The 24,040-nt window shown below is 47.8% G+C and overlaps 1 protein-coding gene across 1 annotated transcript; it reads left to right on the forward strand.

Annotated features, from left to right (window-relative positions):
* Positions 1-2,846: 2,846 nt before the first annotated feature.
* GPATCH4 (G-patch domain containing 4) lies at positions 2,847-18,930 on the forward strand. The gene is made up of 8 exons (XM_082242844.1): positions 2,847-2,940; positions 5,109-5,182; positions 6,617-6,709; positions 7,090-7,197; positions 7,849-7,964; positions 14,565-14,615; positions 17,156-18,305; positions 18,504-18,930. The coding sequence occupies exons 1-8, from the start codon at positions 2,862-2,864 to the stop codon at positions 18,906-18,908; spliced, it is 2,076 nt and encodes a 691-aa protein (XP_082098970.1). The 5' UTR covers positions 2,847-2,861; the 3' UTR covers positions 18,909-18,930.
* Positions 18,931-24,040: the final 5,110 nt, after the last annotated feature.

Below are 24,040 nucleotides of genomic sequence, written 5' to 3' on the forward strand. Positions count from 1 at the left end.
GGGCCAAGACAGGGTGGCTACAGTGTGGAGATTTGAAGGAGAGCAACAGAAGGGATTTTTATGAGTTAGGAATACATACTGGAATGGAATATATAACCAGAGATAGTGTCACTATCATTTTCACTTGGTGATCCTGCCAGTAGAACCCTTCCTGTTCTGGGATGACAATGCTCACTCCTTCACTGTATCTGTGCAGGGAACCATAGTTGCAGAGATGTATAGTAACGAAGTAGAACTACTTAAGTACTGTACTTAAGTACCGAAATGTGGTATCTGTACTTTCCTAGAGTAGAATTTTTTTCTCCTACTTCTACTTTTACTTCACTACATTTTTTCGATGATTTCGATACTTCTACTCAAGTATTTTTTTTTTGTGCTGCATAGTTACTCGTTACTTTTAAAAAAATTACCACTGCCAGAACAGTAGATGGCAGGTTGCATAAAGCTCAAAAAAATGTGTATAATGTCATTTGTAAATCAGCGCATACGAAAATAAAGGCTGTGTATAATAAAAGCTGCTATACCAAATCTTTCCAATAAAAAGAAAATATGAAACAAACAAATAAATGGTGCTACAGCGCTTAAAGTGCATCAAGAAACTACTAACAAACACAGGTTAATCATTTGAATAAATCATTTGAAATAATAAAAAACAATATGATGTTCAAACTTTTGACTTATTTCTTTAATAACTACATAACACAGTACTTGTACTTCTACTTTTAGTACTTGAGTAGAATTTTTTTTTTATAACTACTGGTACTTTTTACTTTTAGTACTTAAGTAGCAAATTTTTTGAAAAAACTACTTGCAATACTTAAGTAAAAAAAATGTTGAATACTTTAGTACTTCTACTTAAGTAACTTTTTCTGCGAGCACTTCCACTTCTACTCAAGTAATTTTTTGATCGAGCACTTGTACTTTTACTCAAGTAGAAATTTTGAGTACTTTATACAAGTCTGCATAGTTGTCACCGAGGCTGGACTGCAAACATGTCTCCTCCTCCTCTCTCTCTGGAGAACAGTTTTTGCGTCCAATTCATCTCCCAAGGAATAGCAAGGACACATCATTTCTGGCAGGATCAACAGGTATTTCCTGTGCTTGCTGAAAATGTTCTTACTCTGGAAACTGAAACCTAAAACAGATGATTGTCATTACACACCTTATTTTATACCCAGTGATTTAATCACTGGGTCTCTGTGCTGCTGTATGCAATGCAGGCAAAACATGGCTGGTGGAAAGGGCTAGCAGGGGGTAGCTTCCTAAAAAAAAACTTCTCAGCATCCTGCCTCAGTACTCCTCTTAAGAGCCCTCAATCTTGATGCAAGCAGTGGGAGGAGTTATGCAAATGTCAAAACACCTTGATGGGTGGGTGCCGCTTTGGAGGAGTGGGTGTTTCTAGGCAGACTGCGTCTACATAGGTAATGCCCACATGTGATGCTGAGCCAGGGGTGCAACAGAACGTTCAGGGCCCTGGTGCAAGAAACCAAGAAACCTTGAAGGGCCCCCCCATCAGTTTGGCAGCCCTCCCCACTGATCTGTTCTGCTGTGGGCTCCTTTCCTTTCCTACTGACTTGGCCCCCCCGTGGTGGCAGAAAGCAAGCGATATGTCAACAGCACACCAGGGAATTCCACATAAGGGTCCAATGCAATGGCAGAACTACCAGGGTTGCAAAGGTTTTGCAAAGGTTGCACTTGTGACCGGGACCTAGCGCTCCGCCACTGCCGGGTCCCCAGCCTCCTCTTGCTATTGACAGCGATTGCCTGGCTTCTCTGTCTCTACGCCAGTGGTGGCAGCCTATTAGGACCCAGTGCTGAGCCTTCATGATTGAAAGAACTGAAATCTAATGACTGAAAGGGGCAGGCTGGGGTAGAAAAGACGCTAAATGATGCCGGACACCCTCCTGCCAGGAAATGGGACAGCGCTCTGTCTGACTTGCTTCAGCTTCTAATGCATAGTGTGAGTGGCTCACAGTGTGCGGCGAAATCAGAAAATTGCAACTGTGCGGGACCCAAGATCAGAATTAAACTACAATGCGAAAACTGTATCTGTACAATGAATTGTACTGTATTGTTTCCTATTTGCTATTTCTTTTTTTTCCTTTTTTAATGGCCATACCACTTGTTTAACTCTATCCTGCATTATATGGTCATTGTAACACCAGTTGTTATTTACCTGTTTGTGTTTACCAAGAAATTTAATAAATTGTTTTGAAAGAAAATGTTTTTTAGTTTTGGATAAAGAAGGCAAAGATGAAAACCCTTATTAGAATAACAGTAATATTTATACATTGTATTTGTTTCAGTTTTATACAATGTAGCTTTTTTTATTTTTTATTACAGCCACAGTCATGTCATTCATCCTTCGTCCACAGGGGGAGCTGTGCCTTGTGTGGACGCTCTATCCCCAGCTGTCAGGCTCTGTGGTATGACGTCACCAGGAAGATGGAGCTGTCCATGGAGCACAGCATGCTGAGTGTGTCTGTCCTGTAGATGTGATCAGTGCTGAGCTCAGGTAAGTCCAATCCCTGATCACCAATCACAGCTCATCACCTCTCTGTGTCCTGCCTGAGGCTTCTGTTTATTGATTGACCCTTCTGGGTGTGATCTGGTGATCAGGGAGGTCTTATGGTTAGTTTTTTATTATTATAGCGCCTGCATAGGCTGTAGCGCCTTACAAAATGAATCCATACCCGCTGTGCCCATTATGAGGGGTTCCCAGGATGGGCTTCCTCTGGAGTCGATCGGTCGGTGGTGTTGCTCACTCTTTGCTGATCTTTTCATTTCAGCATCATTGTAAAAGAAACAAGGGGGGCACAGACATCCATCGGAGGACAGGACACCCCCCCCAACCAACCACCATGGCCGGGACACCAAGCGTAAAAAGCCAAGGCATGAAATTTGCTGAAGAGCAACTACAGAGACACGGCTGGACTGAAGGTATTCTATCCTGGCTGGAGGACGTCCAACATCATCTAGCTCTTACACCCCCTTCCCTCTCTTCTCTCCCCCCCCCTTCTCTCTCTTCTCTCTCTCCCCCTCCCTTCTCTCTCTCCCCCCCTCCCTTCTCTCTCTCCCCCCCTCCATTCTCTCTTCTCTCTCTCCCCCCCTCCATTCTCTCTTCTCTCTCTCCCCCCCCTCCATTCTCTCTTCTCTCTCTCCCCCCCCTCCATTCTCTCTTCTCTCTCTCCCCCCTCTCCATTCTCTCTTCTCTCTCCCCCCCCTCCATTCTCTCTTTTCTCCCCCCCCCCCCCCTCCATTCTCTCTTTTCTTCCCCCCCCCTCCATTCTCTCTTTTCTTCCCCCCCCCTCCATTCTCTCTTTTCTTCCCCCCCCCTCCATTCTCTCCTTTCTTCCCCCCCCCTTCATTCTCTCCTTTCTCTCCCCCCCCCTCCATTCTCTCCTTTCTTCCCCCCCCCCTCCATTCTCTCTTTTCTTCCCCCACCCCCCTCCATTCTCTCTTTTCTTCCCCCCCCCCCTCCATTCTCTCTTTTCTCCCCCCCCCTCCATTCTCTCTTCTCCCCCCCTCCCATTCTCTCTTTTCTCCCCCCCCCCCCTCCATTCTCTCTTTTCCTTCCCCCCCCCCCCTCCTTCTCTCTTTTCTTCCCCCCCCCCCCCCTCCATTCTCTCTTTTCTTCCCCCCCCCTCTCTCTTTTCTTCCCCCCCCCCCCTTTCTCTCTTTTCTTCCCCCCCCCCCTTTCTCTCTTTTCTTCCCCCCCCCCTTCTCTCTTTTCTTCCCCCCCCTTCTCTCTTTTCTTCCCCCCCCCCTTTCTCTCTTTTCTTCCCCCCCCCCCCTTTCTCTCTTTTCTCCCCCCCCCCCTCCTTTCTCTCTTTTCTCCCCCCCCCTCCTTTCTCTCTTTTCTCCCCCCCCCCTTTCTCTCTTTTCTCCCCCCCCTTTCTCTCTTTTCTCCCCCCCCTTTCTCTCTTTTCTTCCCCCCCTTTCTCTCTCTGTTCTCCCCCCCCCTTTCTCTCTCTGTTCTCCCCCCCCCCTTCTCTCTCTCTGTTCTCCCCCCCCCCTTCTCTCTCTCTACTTCTTCTCCCCCCCTTTCTCTCTCTCTCTCTACTTCTTCTCCCCCCCTTCTCTCTCTTCTTCTCCCCCCCCCCTTCTCTCTCTTCTTCTCCCCCCCCCCCCTTCTCTCTCTTCTTCTCCCTCCCCCCTCTTCTCTCTCTCCCTCTCCCCTCTTCTCTCTCTCCCTCTCCCCCCCCCTTCTCTCCTTCTCTCCTTCTCTCCCTCTCCCTCTCCCTCTCCCCTTCTCTCCCTCTCTCCTTCTCTCCCTCTCTCCTTCTCTCCCTCTCTCCCTCTCTCCTTCTCTCCTTCTCTCCCTCTCCCCTTCTCTCCCTCTCCCCCCCCCTTCTCTCCCTCTCCCCCCCCCCTTCTCTCCCTCTCCCCCCCCCCCTTCTCTCCCTCTCCCCCCCCCCCTTCTCTCCCTCTCCCCCCCTTCTCTCCCTCTCCCCCCCTTCTCTCCCTCTCCCCCCCCTTCTCTTCCTCTCCCCCCCCTTCTCTTCCTCCCCCCCCCCCTTCTCTTCCTCCCCCCCCCCCCCCTTCTCTTCCTCCCCCCCCCCCCTTCTCTTCCTCTCCCCCCCTTCTCTTCCTCTCCCCCCCCTTCTCTTCCTCTCCCCCCCCTTCTCTTCCTCTCCCCCCCTTCTCTTCCTCTCCCCCCCCTTCTCTTCCTCTCCCCCCCCTTCTCTTCCTCTCCCCCCCCTTCTCTTCCTCTCCCCCCCTTCTCTTCCTCTCCCCCCCCTTCTCTTCCTCTCCCCCCCCTTCTCTTCCTCTCCCCCCCCTTCTCTTCCTCTCCCCCCCCTTCTCTTCCTCTCCTCCCCTTCTCTTCCTCTCCCCCCCCCTTCTCTCTTCCCCTCCCCCCCTTCTCTCTTCTCTTCCCCTCCCCCCCCCCTTCTCTCTTCCTCTTCCCCTCCCCCCCCCCTTCTCTCTTCCTCTTCCCCTCCCCCCCCCTTCTCTCTTCCTCTTCCCCTCCCCCCCCTTCTCTCTTCTCTTCCTCTCCCCCCCCCCCCCCTTCTCTCTCTTCTCCCCTGAAAAGTGCAGCTTATAATAATATTTGTGTATTTTGATGTTACTTGCAGCATTTGACTCTATATGTTTGTGTTTTGTAGGGAAGGGTCTCGGTAAGAGAGAAAGCGGCATTTCCAAGGCAATCAAAGTCAAAGTGAAGTGTGACTCGGCGGGGGTAAGGCATCCATGTGTGTCATTCTGTTCAGCCAGCTTCTGACCTCCACTTTTATCTACTGCAGTTAAGGCAGTACAGCTTGGTCAGGGACCGCCCCCCACCCTGTGATTGGATAATTAAGGAACAGGCAGTTATATGATTTTCCCTTGCTATTAGCTGGCACTGTGCGCCCTGAACACTGACTGGTATAGATTGCTCCTCCCCCTACATCTCCCAATCCTGCGGTGCAGGGAATAGAGGAAGCTAATATAAAGACAGACTGAGCTACTTTTATAACAAATGGAAAGATTTATTTTTTTAACATAACTAGGTTACATTACAGCGGTGTTTGTCAACCAGGAAGCCACATAGGGGCCCACGGGGCCCAGTCTGCTCTTGATCAGCGTCATGAGTTGCTATGGTGCAGGAGGGCTGGCAGCCGGGATCATAGCAACCAGTGACTCTCTAGGACCAGGATGTTGTTCCTATGGTGATGGCGGCCAGCTCACCAGTACCATGGGTACATGTGACTCTGATCCAGGGCAGGCAGCATGCAAGGCCACCCCCAGTGTCCAGGAGAAGATGGAAGCTTGTCTCATCTGGTACTCCACCAATTTTAGCCTTCTGCTATGCTGCTGGAGCCAAAAGGGAATCGCTTTGATGTGATGGGGGACCCTGGTATGGGTAGGGGGGGGGCTCTGATGTGAAGTCTCGGGTATGGGGGCTTCTGGTGTGATGGGAGACCCTGGTATGGGTAGAGGGGACTTTGATGTGATGTGGGACTCTGGCATGGGTAGGGGGGCCTAAGATGTGATTGGGGGGGGGCTCTGATGTGATAATGGAACTTTGGTTGGGGGGGGGGCTCTGATGGGATGGGGGACCCTGGTATGGGCAGGGAGGCCTCTGATGTGATGGGGGACCCTGGTATGGGTAGGGAGGCCTCTGATGGGATGGGGGGGGATCTTGCTATGGGTAGGAAGGCCTTTGATGTGTTTGGTGTCTCTGGTGTGGGGGCCTCTGATGTGATGGGGGGATCTTGGTATGGGTTCTTTGATGTGTTTGGGGTCTCTGGTGTGGGGGATTATGATGTGATGGAAGACTCTGGTATGGGTAGGGAGGCCTCTGATGTAATGGGGGACTTTGGTAAGGTCAGGGGAGGTCTCTAATGTAATGGGGGACCCTGATTTGGGTAGGGGGTGCTCTGATGTGATGGGGCCTCTGGTATGGGTAGGGAGGACTGTGATGTAATGGGGGACCCTGGTATGGGTAGAGGGGACTGATGGGAGGCACTCATGTTTGGTGGGGGGGGGGGCATTTTGATGTGATGGGAGATCTGTCATGTATAGGGGGTGTCTGTTGTATTGGAAAACTTTCATGCATGGGGGGGGGGGGGGGGGACTCTGCTTGTGGAATTTTCAATCATGTGTGACCGTGGTGTTGGATCTCTGCCTGTAGGTGGGTCACAATTCCGCAGAGCAGTTTACCTTCCACTGGTGGGATCACGTCTTCAACAAAACCGCCTCCAGCATCTCGGTGGAGCCAGACCAGGTAAGGAGTGACCGCATACAATAGAGGCGTCCATCTATACTCTATCCAACCACCTGAGCCCCGGGGGACCTCTGACATTTCTGTCATACATGTAAAAATCAGCATTTTTTTTTTTTTTCTTATGCCAGAAAATTACTTAGAAGCCCCAAACATTATATATATATATATATATATATATATATATATATATATATATATATATTAAATTTAATATATTTTTTTTTTTTTAAGCAGAGGCCCTATAGAATAAAATGGCGGGTGTTTCAATTTTTTTGTCACACGGTTTTTCAAACGCAAACTTCTATGGCCTTGGAGGACGGGAGTGACATCATGATAGTGAATGTAAACACTTTTTTTAATATATTTTTGGTGTTTGGCAGGATGGAGTCCAGGTGAAGAAAGTCACAGACGAGGATTCTGCGGTGACGAACAAGAAACCTCGGAAGGCGCTTACTAATCGTGACATGCTGTATGGCCGCTTTATAAAAGTAAGCTACGGGCTCTTTTAATGTAACCCCAGCCTGGCTGTCCCTGGCATTACCCCCCCCCCCGTGCCTGGCTGTCCCTGGCATTATGCGTGCCTGGCTGTCCCTGGCATTACCCCCCCCCCGTGCCTGGCTGTCCCTGGCATTATGCGTGCCTGGCTGTCCCTGGCATTACCCCCCCCCCCCCCCCCCCCCGTGCCTGGCTGTCCCTGGCATTTCCCCCCCCCCCCCGTGCCTGGCTGTCCCTGGCATTCCCCCCCCCCCCCCCGTGCCTGGCTGTCCCTGGCATTCCCCCCCCCCGTGCCTGGCTGTCCCTGGCATTTCCCCCTCCCCCCTGTGCCTGGCTGTCCCTGGCATTTCCCCCCGTGCCTGGCTGTCCCTGACATTTCCCCCTCCCCCCGTGCCTGGCTGTCCCTGGCACTTCCCCCTTCCCCCCCGTGCCTGGCTGTCCCTGGCATTTCCCCCTCCCCCTTCCGAGCCTGGCTGTCCCTGCCATTTCTCCCCCCCCCGGGGGGTGGAAAGGTACCAGTTTCTTGGCTGTCATGTTGATCCCATAATTAAGTGCTTTCTAAGCCAATGGCGGGTAACTGACATTTTTAGAAGGAGGAGTCAGTGGAGGATTTCTGACTTTCAGTTTTTGTTATCTGTTTGCAGTCGGCCACATTGCTATCGGGAGGAGAGCAGCCGGTGGAGAAGGAATCGTCTAAGGAATCCTCTTCAGACAGCAGTGAGGATGAGGATGAGAAGCTGGATCTGTCTTCTGCTACCAAGTAGGTAGAGCCCATCAGGACCGCCAATAGGGGGGGTACAGCTGGCCCTTCTATCCCATGCGGTCAATAGGAGGGACCCAAGTCCACCCAGTTTAGTAGAGACCTGCTCCCTGAATGATGGACTAACCTTTAGGTAGTGCTGACTGTCCAGTCACCCCCAACATGGACACCCCCCCCCCCCCCCCCTTTACACTGACCATACAGAGGAGTTTAACTTATCACAGCCAGGACCTGTTAAAGAGGAAGTAAACTTCCTTTACTGACCGTTAAGGAGATATTTACATTACATGCAGGGCTGGTCTAAGACATTGTGCTGCCTGGGTCAAAGAATAAAATGCTGCACCCCACCCACCCTAAAAAAAAAAAAAAAAAATCACGCCCACCAATGGCCCCCCACATCCATTATTTTATATAAATATAACATTTTGAAAATCTTATACACACACATATATATACGGTTCTCATCTTCCATAACTCACCACCAAACACCCACCATCTGTCCTCAGTCCTACTGTGTCTGCCGCTCCCACCACCCTAGAAGATCCAGCCTGCCCATGCGTGACATGGAGGGCGCTGATGTCTGACGTCATTGCGCACCCCACGATCACATGAGGGACGTTCCGCCGCCTCGTATTAATCAGTTTGCACTACGGGCGGCAGTATCAGATGGGGAAATGCCGCCTGTAACGCGCCGCCAACTGATGACACACAAAACTGCTGGAAAAAAAAATCTTGGGAATCAATTTGCTGCCCCTCTCCAAGTGCTGCCTGGGTCCAATGGGCCCAGCGGGACCCATGGTAGGGCTGGCCCTGATTACATGCAGCCAGTGATATCACTTGTGCCGTTCCTTCAGAGCCCTGTGCCGTGCATAGCAGCTCCCTCGCGCATGCGCAGGAGTGACGTCATTGCGGCTCCTGCCAGCCACAGAGCCGGAGCCCACAAACAGGGAAGCAAGACAGGTATAGGCGGGAGCCCCTGCAGTGCTGACATTGCGGCGCTGGAGGACTTTGTTTTAAGGGAAGTATCACATAATGTACTAGTATGCGATGCATGTTGCACGACACTTTGCAAGGGAAAAGAAAAGTCCGGCGGTATACAACCGCTTTAACACCATGCTTTTACGGTAGCGTGCGGCCCTTAGTAATTTGTGATGTGGCGCCTATCGCTCTGAATGGCACCCCAATGCACTCCATGGAAACGCTCTGCAGCACAACACATTAAAGTGTTACTAAGCCCGCAACAGTGAAATCAGTCCGTATATGCAGAAAAGAATGGATGGGGTTAAGGGGGAAGGGGTTAACAGTGTGGGTGATCAAGGGGTTAAATGTGAGCCCAGGGCTGTGTTTCTAACTGTGGGGGGGGGGGGGTGTGGCTTGTGGAATGATCATAGAGACCTGTGATCCTATATAGAAGGATCACAGGCGCTCTGTGATCATTCCAGAGAGAAGAACGGTTGGCTGTGTTTACAACAGCTGACCGTTCTTCTCTCTCAGCGGGGAGAGATCGCGGGTGTCAGGCGGCAATCGGAGCCACCTGCCCAGTGCATCGGCTTCCCCGCTGATGAGCGGGGGGCAGGAGCGCGCTGCTGGCGGCGCGTGCTCGCCCCCTAGCTGCAGGCGCACGACTGACGTAGCCCTACGTTGGTTTGACTGGAAGAGCCATACTGCCGCAGTAAATAGGCGGCGTGTGGTTGGCAAGCGGTTAACCAGACACTAGTCCCAAAACTGCTATATACTGCTGATTAGAAAAGGTATTTACTAAAATAATTGCATTCCCATGTTCTGTGTACTGTGGGAGACCAGATATAGTGACTGCAAGCTCCTGGGTTTAGTGAGACTTTGACATGTACTGCAAAGACGCAACACTCAGCAATACAATAACATGCATTTTCATGTAATGGCACTCCAAAGCACTTTTGGATGGACATTCATGGAAACCCAACAGAGTAACATGCAGCACGCTGCTAAACGCAGTGCAGTAACGTGTGCTGCCAAAAAATGTTGCATGCATTTTTCTTGGCAGCGCCCTGCAATGTTGAATGCACGTCCGTCAGAATGTGTATCAGGGTACCATTCCGAATCCATGGCACCATATTCCACTTAATGTGCATTGCTGTAAATCACGCAGTAACACGCTTTGCAGCAAAAACATGGTGTGAGTGGGCCCTCAAGTCAAAAACATTTGTGCAAACAAAAGTGAAGCTCAGCACTTCTCTCCTCCTGACCATATAGTTATGGGTGGGGGCGCTGCCAGGCTGTAAAGGGCCCCATGATTACTAACGGCAACCTTGCAGCCTACTTTAACCAGTTCAGGTCCGCCCTATGGCAGTTTTACTGCTGCAGGGCGGCACCTATGTGCTGGAGCACGTATATATACACATGGTCAGGCACCTTCGGGTAGGGGGCGCACATGCGATTGCACACAGCAGGACCTGATCGGCAGGTCCTGCTGTCTGCTGGCACCCACCGATTGTGAAGGGTATAATGGAACCGACCCACAATGTGCTTGTGTGCTTCCGTCAGAATACCGCTTCCTCCAGTCTTGAACATAGATATAAGATAGTATGGCCGCCAATATACAAGTCTAGCCGATAATAGCTTGTAGCTTGTATAAGATCTGGAACCTTTATTGAATAAACTCACACACAATATATACCACACACAGGAAGACATTTGCCCCCCCCCCCCGCATCAGATTACCCTAACAATACAAACTGCACACAGAAACATAATTAACCTGAGCTAATTAACTAGCCAGCTGCACATAAACAATAGGTGAATGGGAATCCACATCTAGACAATGTTATATTTATGAAAAAAGAACTAAATATTGCTAAATAAAAAAATTGTGCTCAACTAAAAACACTTGTGCAGAATAGAACCTTATATGAAGATAAAAATAAAGTGCATAATATAGTGCAACAATAAATATGCGAAGTAATGAATAATCATGTGCAATCATAGGTCCATTAAAGTGGACTGAACATATAATACAAATGAATAAATTAAATAAATAAATAGTCCATAGTGATAGCAACGAATGTCCAATTTAAATAGGAATTTTGATGGGGACAATAGTAGCAGCACTTGATAGGTTGTATACACCGCCACCAAATACACAGGACCACCCGGTGTGCAATCAAGGCTTACCGGATGAAATGGATCCCTAAATTACAGGGGGGTCAATGAGAGCAGACTCAGGACACCAGAGATAGACACCCGATACCAAGGCAGGCAATACTTCCAATATACTTCCAATATGCTCCAAGCAGATCCTCCTTTGATTTCACTAGAACAAAATTGGGTTGAACATAAGTTTGGCGCAGGCGTACATTTTATTGGTTAAGATGGACAGACGGGGGATACAAGAATGCCACACAGGTGATCCTTGGCGGGGAGAGAATGAAGAAGGGTGCTAATTAACTCAGCACTGCTGGCAACAAGGCTAAGGCCCCTTTCACACATTCTGTCCGTTTGTCCGTTTTTCATCCATCCGTTGACGGATGAAAAACGGACATCAATGTATCTCTATGTAAAAACGGATGACAATGGATGATCCATCCGTTAAAATCCGTTTTCATCCGCTTCCGTCAATGTCCGTTTATTGGAACAGATGAATGCCCTATTTTGTCATCCGTCAAAAAAAAACGGATTGGAGGACAACCGGAGGAAAAACAGACGTTGACTGAAGCCAAAAAAACGTGACTGAACTGATGAACTGAACGGACCGTATGTGTGAAAGGGGCCTAAGGGCTCTTTCACACGGGCGGTCCGATCAGATCCGCCTGTCAGTTTTTTAGGCGGATCGGATCCGATCCTCCATGCAGCTCTATGGGGCAGTGGAGACAACTCCGCTGACACCCGCTGCCATCCGTATCCGATCCTGTCCGTGAAATCCGGACGGATGGGAACCCTATTTTTCCATCCATTAGGGGATCGGATCGGATGAGAGCGGACAGGCGGTCCGCTCTCATCCGATCCCCCATAGAGAGCAGCAGGAGCTGTGACACCTCCCTCTCCGCACTGCAAGCGGAGACGGAGCTGTCATCCGCCGGCTCAGCAGGGATCGGCGGATCGATCCTCGCTGAGCAGCACGGATCCGCCTACGGAGGCGGTCCGTGTGAAAGAGCCCTAAAGTATAAACACAGGACACCTTATTAAACAGACCATAGCAGGAGACCCCAGTAGCAGACTGTCCGTCTCCTACATTGAAGTACATGGAATCCACATCTAAGCAATGCTTTGATTATTTAGGAGTCACAGACTTCATGACAACTGTCTACAACAGGCCATAGGTCTCACAGTGTAAAGTGGGATTAAATCTTCATATTTTTCTTGAGGTATATTGTCGATTTAAATATTACTGTCCCATTTGAAGTAATCCAAACCACATTCTCGGTGTCCATTAAGTAGTTGTCCATCATTTTCTTGGTCACCCTGTGCCCCTAATAGACAGAGGGTGACTTGCATATAAGAGGGGCCTAGGGAGCTGATCATTCAAGGAAGAAGAACGGTCAGATGTGTTTACAACAGCCGACCGTCGTTCTCTCTCAGCGGGGAGCGATCGCAGGTGCCCGGCAGCAATTGGTGCCGCCGGTTCCGTGCATCGGCATCCCCGCTGCCTAGTTGGGGCGGGCCCCCAGGAGCGCTACCGCGAGCTGATGTACCCCTACGTCGATTCGTGCAGCCAAGCCAGCCTGCCGCAGTAAATCTGCAGCAGGTGGTCGGCAAGCGGTTAAGTACGCCCATGTGAATGAGGCCTAATAGAACTTTAGAACTTTAGCCTAATAGAACTGTGGTTTTTTTTTTTTTTGGTTTTTTTTTTAGTTTTAGCTGACTGTACCCCAGTTTTGTTTTGGAAAATACAATTCCCTCTAGGTGAACTATTAATAATAACAATATATTTATTATTATTATTATTAAGGATTTTTAGCACCGCCTTGCTCAACACTTTACAGCACGAGGGCAGACAGTACAAATACAATACAGGAGGAATCAGGGCCCCTGCCCATTAGAGCATATATATATATATATATATATATATATATATATATATATATATATATATATATATATATATACACACCTATATAAATATAATATAATCTAGCAAGGATTTAGTGATTTCTTACCTTTTCTGCTCTGATGAGATTGCTGTGTGTTCCACTTTCTCCTCTCAGACTGACTGTCAATGGGAGAGTCGCCCTCGTTATCACCACCTGAGAAAATCCAATTGAGCCCTCGTTCACATTGGAGGCAGGTTTGTAATCATGAAAGTTCAGCTGATCTCACATGATTTCAAACCTGCTTTTCATTGCCAGTTCGAGGGGAGGGGGGGATTTGGAATAACATCTGCTACATGTTTGGTAACAAAAAAAAAATCCAATAAGGGCCCTTTCACACGGGCGCTCCGTGTGTCCGCAAATCATCCTATTTTTTTGTGGATGATTTGCGGACATAATGTAAGTCAATGGCATTGCGGATGTCAGAGGAATACCATCCGCTGACATCCGATTTTCTTCCTTTCAGTTCTGTTCCGTTTTCTGGAACGGAACAGAACCCTATTTTTTCCTCCGTTCAAAAAACGGAAAGGAAGGAAAATCAATGCCCATAGACTTACATTACGTCCGTATATCATCCGCAAACGGATGGGATGATATGCGGACATACGGAGCGGATGACTCAAGTGTCATCCGTGTCCGTGAAAAAAAGAAAAAAAAGTGCCGGAGCGGATCGCAATGCGGTCCGCTCCGTGTGAAAGAGCCCTAAGTGTATATTGATTGGTTTGTCTACAAACTATGGGAAAGATTTGTGGAATGTTTATTTTTTTTTACTACTAATGGCGGCGATCAGCGACTTATAGCGGGACTGCGATATCGCAGCAGACAAATCGGACACTGACACATTTTGGGGATCAGTGACACTAATGCAGTGATCAGTGCTAACAGTATGCACTGTCACTGTACTGATGAAGGGGGTCAGCATTAGGGGCGATCAAAGGGTTCACTGTGTGCCTAGCCAATGCTTGTGTACTGCGTGGGAGGTGATTTTACTAGGGGAAGGCATTAAACAATGTTCCTGCTTTGCAGGAACACAGGATCAATGCCTTCCCTTCTGACAGAATGCCGATCTGCCTTGTTTACATTGGCAGATTGCTGTTCCGGCTACGGTACCCGCAGATCAGCTCCCGCTGTGTATAATCGGGTACGTGATCCTGCGCAGCAGAGCCGCCTTGCCGTCGTGTGTATGTATATATGTGTATATATATATATGTGTGTGTGTGTGTATAGATAGATAGATAATATGTATGTGCAAATAAAAAAAAATAAATAAATAAATGTATGTATGTGTGTGATATATATATATGTATGTATGTGTATGTATGTGTTATACGGTTGGCAAGCGATTAGGCTTTAACAAAGGAACCTGGAAGCTGATTGGTTTCTATGCAGAGGTGCACCAGATTTAGCATTCTCCAGTTTTAAAAAATCAACCCCCTGAGTGTCTAAAATAGACCCGATGTGACAAATTGGCTTGAGCAGAAATTTGAATGCATTTTCTTTGTGGTTTTTCCTTTAACGATTTGTTTTGCTCCAACAGAATAACCGATGAAGACCTTGTGAAAATCTGTGGGGGGCGCACTGCTCACAAGTAAGATTCCACGCCTTTATCATACACATATACATACATACATACATACATACATACATACATACACATATATATATATATATATATATATATATATATATATATATATATATATATATATATACATATACACACGCACAGTATCTTACAAAAAGTGAGTACACCCCTCACATTTTTGTAAATATTTTAATCTTTTCATGTGACAACACTGAAGAAATGACACTTTGCTACAATATAAAGTAGTGAGTGTACAGCTTGTATAACAGTGTAAATTTGCCGTCCCCTCATAATAACTCAACACACAGCCATTAATGTCTAAACCTTTGGCAACAAAAGTGAGTACACCCCTAAGTGCAAATGTCCAAATTGGGCCCAATTAGCCATTTTCCCTCCCCCGGTGTCATGTGACTCGTTAGTGTTACAAGGTCTCAGGTGTGAATGGGGAGCAGGTGTGTTAAATTTGGTGTTATCGCTCTCACTCTCTCATACTGGTCACTGGAAGTTCAACATGGTACCTCATGGCAAAGAACTCTCTGAGGATCTAAAAAAAAGAATTGTTGCTCTACATAAAGATGGCCTAGGCTATAAGAAGATTGCCAAGACCCTGAAACTGAGCTGCAGCACGGTGGCCAAGACCATACAGCGGTTTAACAGGACAGGTTCCACTCTGAACAGGCCTCACCATGGTCGACCAAAGGTGTTGAGTGCACGTGCTCAGCGTCATATCCAGAGGTTGTCTTTGGGAAATAGACGTATGAGAGCTGCCAGCATTGTTGCAGAGGTTGAAGGGGTGGGGGGTCAGCCTGTTAGTGCTCAGACCATACGCCGCACACTGCATCAAATTGGTCTGCATGGCTGTCATCCCAGAAGGAAGCCTCTTCTAAAGATGATGCACAAGAAAGCCCACAAACAGTTTGCTAAAGACAAGCAGACTAAGGACATGGATTACTGGAACCATCTCCTGTGGTCTGATGAGACCAAGATAAACGTATTTGGTTCAGATGGCGTCAAACGTGTGTGGCGGCAACCAGGTGAGGAGTACAAAGACAAGTGTGTCTTGCCTACAGTCAAGCATGGTGGTGGGAGTGTCATGGTCTGGGGCTGCATGAGTGCTGCCGGCACTGGGGAGCTACAGTTCATTGAGGGAACCATGAATGCCAACATGTACTGTGACATACTGAAGCAGAGCATGATCCCCTCCCTTCTGAGACTGGGCTGCAGGGCAATATTCCAACATGATAACGACCCCAAACACCTCCAAGATAACCACTGCCTTGCTAAAGAAGCTGAGGGTAAAGGTGATGGACTGGCCAAGCATGTCTCCAGACCTAAACCCTATTGAGCATCTGTGGGGCATCCTCAAACAGAAGGTGGAGGAGCGCAAGGTCTAACATCCACCAGCTCTGTGATGTTGTCATTACAGCCATAGAAAGCAGTCTTAGGAAATATGCAATGTCATGTCAATAATTTGTACATCTCAGAACAGTCTAGGAACGTTTCAGGAAGCAATCCTTGCTTCAGGCCAGTGGTCTTCAAACTGTGACTCTGGGCCGGAATCGGCCTTTTGCTTGTCCTGATCCGGCCCTTCAAGCATTATTCCTGCCACTGGAACCAACAATGGGGCACTATTCCCCCCCCCCCCCCACTGACACCAGTGATGGGGCACTATTCCCCCCACTGACACCAGTGATGGGGGCACTATTCCCCCCCCCACCCACTGGCACCAGTGATGGGGGCACTATTCCCCCCCCACCCACTGGCACCAGTGATGGGGGCACTATTCCCCCCCCACCCACTGGCACCAGTGATGGGGGCACTATTCCCCCCCCACCCACTGGCACCAGTGATGGGGGCACTATTCCCCCCCCCCAACTGGCACCAGTGATGGGGGCACTATTCCCCCCCAACTGGCACCAGTGATGGGGGCACTATTCCCCCTACTGGCACCAGTGATGGGGCGCTATCCCCCCCCCCACTGGTACCAGTGATGGGGCGCTATCCCCCCCCCCACTGGCACTAATGATGGGGCATATATCCTTCCACTGACTCCAACTATTTCACCCCCTATTACCAAAGATCAGGCATTGTTTACTCCCACTGTGCAAACTCTGCCCCCCCTAAAGTGGCCCTTTCTTTAGAAAATGTGGGGAGCCCTGCTATAGGCTAATAGCACCAGAAAAAGAGATCTATGAAGTTGGAATTTGTGCGCACAAATAGACCAATAAAAACAACGAAAAAATATTTTTGAAAATCAACGCTAGGCATGTGTTTTTTTTTTTTTTTTATGCTGTCTGCCTCCATCTTTTGTATTTTGCAAAAGTCTAGTTTTCTTATCAGACTTCAGTAAAAACGCTTTGTGCACACTTGGAAGAAACACTCACATCTGCTTTTGAAAAGGGGTTGTAGCATAGAGGGATTGTATTGAGGGATCAAAATCAAGGACTTAAGATTGACAAAGATGTTGGTTTGTCAAGATTACTTATGCCTACCGCATTTTTTTTTTTCAAGGTTTCTAATTTAACACTTTCTTTCTGTTGTAGGGGAGCTAGGCATGGCTTGACAATGAACGCAAAGCTCTCAAGAATTGAAGAACAGGAAAGAGCTTTCCTGGAAAAATACAGGAAGGAGAAACCAAACAAAGAACCAGATAGGCTGTCCTTAGAAAAGGATGCAAGAAAGAAGGAAAAAAACAGACTGGGTATTACCAATGAAGAAGTCTCATCCACACAACATAAGAAGAAGAAAAAGAAAACTGTCAATGATGAGGAAACTTTGGAGGACGTCAGAACCAATGGATATGAGGAACACATTCCTTGTAAAGAAGAGGATAGTATTACATCAGAGAGAAATGTGGACAATAAAGAGTTGGTAGATGCTTTTAACGATGTAGCTCCTTCAGAAACCAAATTGGAATACTCAAAGAAAAAAAAGAAGAAAGTCAAAGAGGTTGACCATCTTGAAGACCAAGCTTGTTCTATAGAAGATGACATACAGTCATCCAAGAAGAAATTCAAAGAAGATGCTCATGATCTTAAAGACCATGGTCAATCTTTAGAAGATGATATACAGTCATTCAAGAAGAAAAAGAAGAAAAGCAAACAAGAGGCTCACCGTCTTGAAGACCACACTCAAGCTTTAGAAGATGACGTACAGTCCTCCAAAAAGAAAAAGAAAGTCAATGAAGATGCTAATGATCTTGAAGACCACACTCAAGCTTTAGCAGATGACGTACAGTCCTCCAAAAAGAAAAAGAAGAAAGTCAATGAAGATGCTAATGATCTTGAAGACCTTTCTCAACCTCTAGAAGATGACGTACCGTCATCCAAAAAGAAAGTCCAAGAAGAGGCTCACGATCTTGAAGACCATGCTCAACCTTTAGATGATCTACAGTCATCCAAGAAGAAAAAGAAAGTCAAAGAGGCTCACAATCTTGAAGACCATGCTCAACCCATAGAAGATGTGGTACAGTCCTCCAAAAAGAAAAAGAAAGTCAAAGATGCTAATGATCTTGAAGACGTTTCTCAACTTCTAGAAGATGACCTACAGTCATCCAAGAAGAAAGTCCACGAAGAGGCTCACGATCTTGAAGACCATGCTCAACCTTTGGATGATCTACAGTCATCCAAGAAGAAAAAGAAAGTCAAAGAGGCTCACAATCTTGAAGACCATGCGCAACCCTTAGAAGATGAGGTACAGTCATCCATGAAGAAAAAGAAAGACAAAGAGGCTCACAATCTTGAAGACCATGCTCAACCCATAGAAGATGAGGTACAGTCATCCATGAAGAAAAAGAAAGTCAAAGAGGCTCACAATCTTGAAGACCATGCTCAACCCATTGAAGATGAGGTACAGTCACCCATGAAGAAAAAGAAGAAAGTTAAAGAAAAGGCTGACCTTCTTGAAGACCATCTACAATCGTCAAAAAAGAAAAAGAGGAAAGAAGAAAAGGATGAGACAACGGAAGACCTTCCCAATGGTCATCAAGAATGGGCTCCTTCAGAAGACCTAAGTCTGTCAAAAAAGAAGGCAAGAAGAGACCTGGAAGAGAAGCTTGAGGAGGAAGGGGGTGAGTCTACAGAACACTATGTCCAATCTCTGAAAAAGAAGAAAAAACAAAAGAAAGTAAAAGAGGCTGAAGAGCACCTGTCCATAGAAGATGAAGTGTGCCAAACTCCAAAGAGAAAAAAAAGCAAAAACAAATTCAGAGACTGTTCAAACCCAGAAGAGCTGGAACGAGCTGTAGAGAACACTGAAGATACGATTAGGCGTAAAAAGAAAAAGCGAAAAGAGTAGCCACCTTCAAAGAATGCCCCATGGTTAAAGCTGAAAATGAATTTTGTTAAAAGTACAAAAAAAAAAAAAACCTCATTTGGGGTGAATTAATGTACATTGAAAAGATTTTAGCAAATTTCTTAGCAGCTTCTTACCTGCATCGATTATAGAACTGTGGAAGAACACCTTGTTGGGTTCATATCTGAAAGTGGCTACAAATTTGGAGGAAAGGGGTTGCAAGCCCACAGGATTTACTCGTGTGGAAGCTCAGATACCAGCATCAGATCATCCATGCTCCTCAACACGTATCTGCCAGCAAAAGAACCGGCCGCACACTGATATCAGTGTTTCAATACCCCTATATTGTTATGGACAACATGCGCAAAGCAGCTTTGCCAGGGAGGTTCCTAGGCGTGACTTCTTTGCGCATGTTCTCCTGAATGTTAAAGCTTTATTGCAAGTTTGAGGTCAGTGGTGTGTGGCTGGTTCTTTTGATTCTACTTTTTGAAGGCCTGCCTCCTCTAAGCACCTGATGGTTACAGGCTCCTGCATGGTTTGAAAGCATCTTGCCAACAATACAACACCTGCTGCAGGGGATGGCTCTATTGTCACATCTAGCGCCATGCAAGTAGAAAGGAATTCTGGGAATTCCCATACATGGGGTACCTTTTCAGAGACATTACTTGAATGTTTTGACACTTTATCTGCTCCAAGTTTATAAAACGATTTCTTTTTTTATTAAATCTATTACTATACAATGGCTTTTGTACAATTTTTTACTGTATGTATATTTTTTAAACCAAAGTGGGGTCCATCTCTGACTTCGTGTAAAAGTATGCTGGTCTAAAGAATGGAAGACTGATATGAGACTTAGAAATGTATATTTAAGTGCAGGGGCTGGTTCATAATAAAATGAAGGCTGACATCTAAATGTTCCTTTAAACCTGAGTAAATGCAATTTTCTTGCAAACAGAAATGATATACTTGTCTCGGGGGTGGCCATGGGCTCCTACCTCACCCTCCAAGAGCCTCTTTAGAATTTGACTCTACTGGGAAAGTCAGTTTCCTGTTTTTTCCCCTCCCACATGTTGTGGTCTCTTCCTATGCTCTCCTCAACTACACTGCAGAAGCATCATGGGAAATGTAGTTTCAAAACATCTGGGGTGCCAACGTTCCCCATCACTGCCCTAGAGCACGTGTCAAATACAAGGCCCGGGGGGCGAATCTGACCCTCCAGGCTATTTCATGTGGCCCTCGCACCTCTTCTGCAGCTGCGGCAACCACCTCATTGTTACCCTCACCTTGTCTCATCCACCAGATACTGCACTTCTCCATGTAGCCACAGAGAGACTCATATCTGCCCCCTCTTCCCTATCTCTTCATCCACCAGATACTGCACTTCTCCATGTAGCCACAGAGAGACTCGTATCTGCCCCCTCTTCCCTATTTCTGCATCCAACAGATACTGCACTTCTCCATGTAGCCACAGAGAGACTCGTATCTGCCCCCTCTTCCCTATCTCTGCATCCACCAGACACTGCACTTCTCCATGTAGCCACAGAGAGACTTGTATCTGCCCCCTCTTCCCTATCTCTGCATCCACCAGACACTGCACTACTCCATATAGCCACAGAGAGACTCATATCTGCCCCCTCTTCCCTATCTCTGCATCCACCAGATACTGCACTTCTCCATGTAGCCACAGAGAGACTCGTATCTGCCCCCTCTTCCCTATCTCTGCATCCACCAGATGCTGCACTTCTCCATGTAGCCACAGAGAGACTCATATCTGCCCCCTCTTCCCTATCTCTGCATCCACCAGACACTGCACTTCTCCATGTAGCCATGGAGAGACTCGTATCTGCCCCCTCTTCCCTATCTCTGCATTCACCAGATACTGCACTTCTCCATGTAGCTACAGAGAGACTCGTATCTGCCCCCTCTTCCCTATCTCTGCCTCCACCAGATACTGCACTTCTCCATGTAGCCACAGAGAGACTCGTATCTGCCCCCTCTTCCCTATCTCTGCATCCACCAGACGCTGCACTTCTCCATGTAGCCACAGAGAGACTCGTATCTGCCCCCTCTTCCCTATCTCTGCATCCACCAGACACTGCACTTCTCCATGTGGCCACAGAGAGACTCGTATCTGCCCCCTCTTCCCTATCTCTGCATCCACCAGACGCTGCACTTCTCCATGTAGCCACAGAGAGACTCGTATCTGCCCCCTCTTCCCCATCTCTGCAGTCGGCAGCAGAGAGGAAGACAGAACTCCTAGAGATCCTTACGCCTCTCTGTGCAGCTACAGTACCCTCTCCTCTCCTTTCCTTGATCTCAGAATTCAGCAGACTCCAGATCTCCTCAGGTCCTCCCCCAGACTCTGCACTTTCTGCAGCTGCACAAGGTAAGGGGGTGCACTGTGATATAAGGGAGGGTGGGGAACGTCTGATTGTGGAGGGGATCTTGACATCTAGTTTTACAGATACAACTGGCCCTTTGACGGCAACCGTAATGCTCATGCGGCCCGCAATCAAATTCAGTTGGACACCCCTGCCCTACAGGACTCACCAGTGATGGAGTCAGTGGGGAAAAAGCCCATGGCACGCATAGGTGGACACAACCATCCAACATTTCACAGTGTCCAGTGCTGAAGAGACTGATGGAGGCTGCAGCTCTAGAAAAGAGGGAAGGTAGGGGATATGACTTACCAAAGGAGGCTGCAGCTCTAAAAAAGAGGGAAGGTAGGGGATATGACTTACCAAGGGAGGCTGCAGCTCTAGAAAAGAGGGAAAGTAGGGGATATGACTTGCCAAGGGAGGCTGCAGCTCTAGAAAAGAGGGAAGGTAGGGGATAGGACTTGCCAAGGGAGGCTGCAGCTCTAGAAAAGAGGGAAAGTAGGGGATATGACTTGCCAAGGGAGGCTGCAGCTCTAGAAAAGAGGGAAGGTAGGGGATAGGACTTTCCAAGGGAGGCTGCAGCTCTAGAAAATAGGGAAGGTAGAGGATAGGACTTGCTGAGGGAGGCTGCAGCTCTAGAAAAGAGGGAAGGTAGGGGATAGGACTTGCCAAGGGAGGCTGCCGCTCTAGAAAAGAGGGAAGGTAGGGGATAGGACTTACCAAGGGAGGCTGCAGCTCTAGAAAAGAGGGAAGGTAGGGGCTAGGACTTTGTAAGGGAGGCTGCAGCTCTAGAAAAGAGGGAAGGTAGGGGATAGGACTTGCCAAGGGACGCTGCAGCTCTAGAAAAGAGGGAAGGTAGGGGATAGGACTTACCAAGGGAGGCTGCAGCTCTAGAAAAGAGGGAAGGTAGGGGATAGGACTTACCAAGGGAGGCTGCAGCTCTAGAAAAGAGGGAAGGTAGGGGATATGACTTGCCAAGAGAGGCTGCAGCTCTAGAAAAGAGGGAAGGTAGGGGCTAGGACTTGCCAAGGGAGGCTGCAGCTCTAGAAAAGAGGGAAGGTAGGGGATAGGACTTGACAAGGGAGGCTGCAGCACCAGAACAGAGGTGAGGTAAGAGATGTAAACATGCCCTTCATCACCCTAGCATGCCAAAAAATTGAAACCAAGCTTAGGGGAAGTTACAGTATGCAGAGCTAGCATGTATTTTTCAAAAGCTGCTGCAACTCCCATAGTAAACGACATACTACAGCCACTCAGACTGCAAGTGGATGGTGCATGGACTGGTTACTCCACCCTAGTCACCGATCAATGACACGCCCACGGTGATGCAATTGCACCCTGCTGCAATCCAATCTGCAACAGTGCAATGCAGCAGTTTGGATGGAGGTGAAGATGTGTTGACACCCTATGAAGGGAAGTAGAGATGTAAGGCCATCAGATATCAGGATTTAACCTCCCTGGCGGTCTGATTATGTCAGGATTTCTGTGCTAAAAGCGGTATATTGTTTTGCATGGAAATCTGTTTTATATTTTAAAACTCACCTTCCCCCTGCAATCCCTCGCTGTGTTCTCGGCCGATGCCGGCACCTGTCTTTCGGTTCCCTTCCCTGCGAGTGTTGCGACGCAGGGGTGGGGGGGGGGGGGGGTGGAACCGGCGTCAATTTCAAAAATGTAAATACACCAAATGAGATGATACAAAGCTGTGATCATAACGAATTACACTGTACCATCCCATTTCACCACAGGATTTCACCTGGTGACTTTTCCAGTGCCCTGCCTGTGCTTTTCCAGTTCTTTGTGCCTGGAAAATAGAGAACGACCATGGCGTCCAAAAAGCGTTCTTTTTGCGCAAAAGCACTTTTAGACAAACTAGAAAACAGCAACAGCGAAACGGGAGTTACTTGAAGAACTGAGCGATAGCGATTCGTGGGAAAATTCGTCATCAGGTACGGAAAGTGACAACAGCGACAATTCTGATGTCTTTCTGGCACATCGCTTGTGGAAGTATATCAAATGATTAATCAGAATTTCCTATGTGCCAGAAAAAGACATCAATCGTCACTTTCCATACCTGATGATGAATTGCTATCGCTCAGTTCTTCAAGTAACTCAGTTTCGCTGTCGCTGTTTTCCAGTTCGTCCGCATTTGCGCAAAAAAGAACGCTTTTTGGATGCCATGGTCATTTAAAATTTTCCAGGCACAAAGCACTGGAAAAGCACAGGCAGGGCACTGGAAAAGTCACCAGGTGAGATCCTGTGGTGAGATGGGATGATACAGTGTAATCCGTTAGGATCACAGCTTTGTATCGTGTCATTTGGTGTATTTACATTTTCGCTGTCGCTGTTTTCCAGTTCGTCCGTATTTGCGCAAAAAAAACGCTTTTTGGACGCCATGGTCGTTCTCAATTTTCCAGGCACAAAGCACTGGAAAAGCACAGAAAGGGTACTGGAAAAGTCACCAGGTGAAATCCTGTGGTGAAATGGGATGACACAGTGTAATCCGTTAGGATCACAGCTTTCTATCATGTCATTTGGTGTAATTACATTTTTGAATTTGCCGCTGGTTCCACCCCCCTGCGTCACAACGCTCGCAGGGAAGGGAACTGGAAGGCAAGTGCCGGCATTGGACAAGCACAGAGCAGGGAGAGAGGGTGAGGATGGCTGGAGGACGGCAGGGGAATCACAGGGAAGGCGAGTGTGATTCTGGGGTAATCCCGAGTGTGGCTCGGGGGTTACCACTTTTGGTACTGATAATTA

Source organism: Pelophylax lessonae (assembly GCF_965119305.1).
Source record: "Pelophylax lessonae genome assembly, chromosome: 13".
Lineage (NCBI taxonomy): Eukaryota > Metazoa > Chordata > Amphibia > Anura > Ranidae > Pelophylax > Pelophylax lessonae.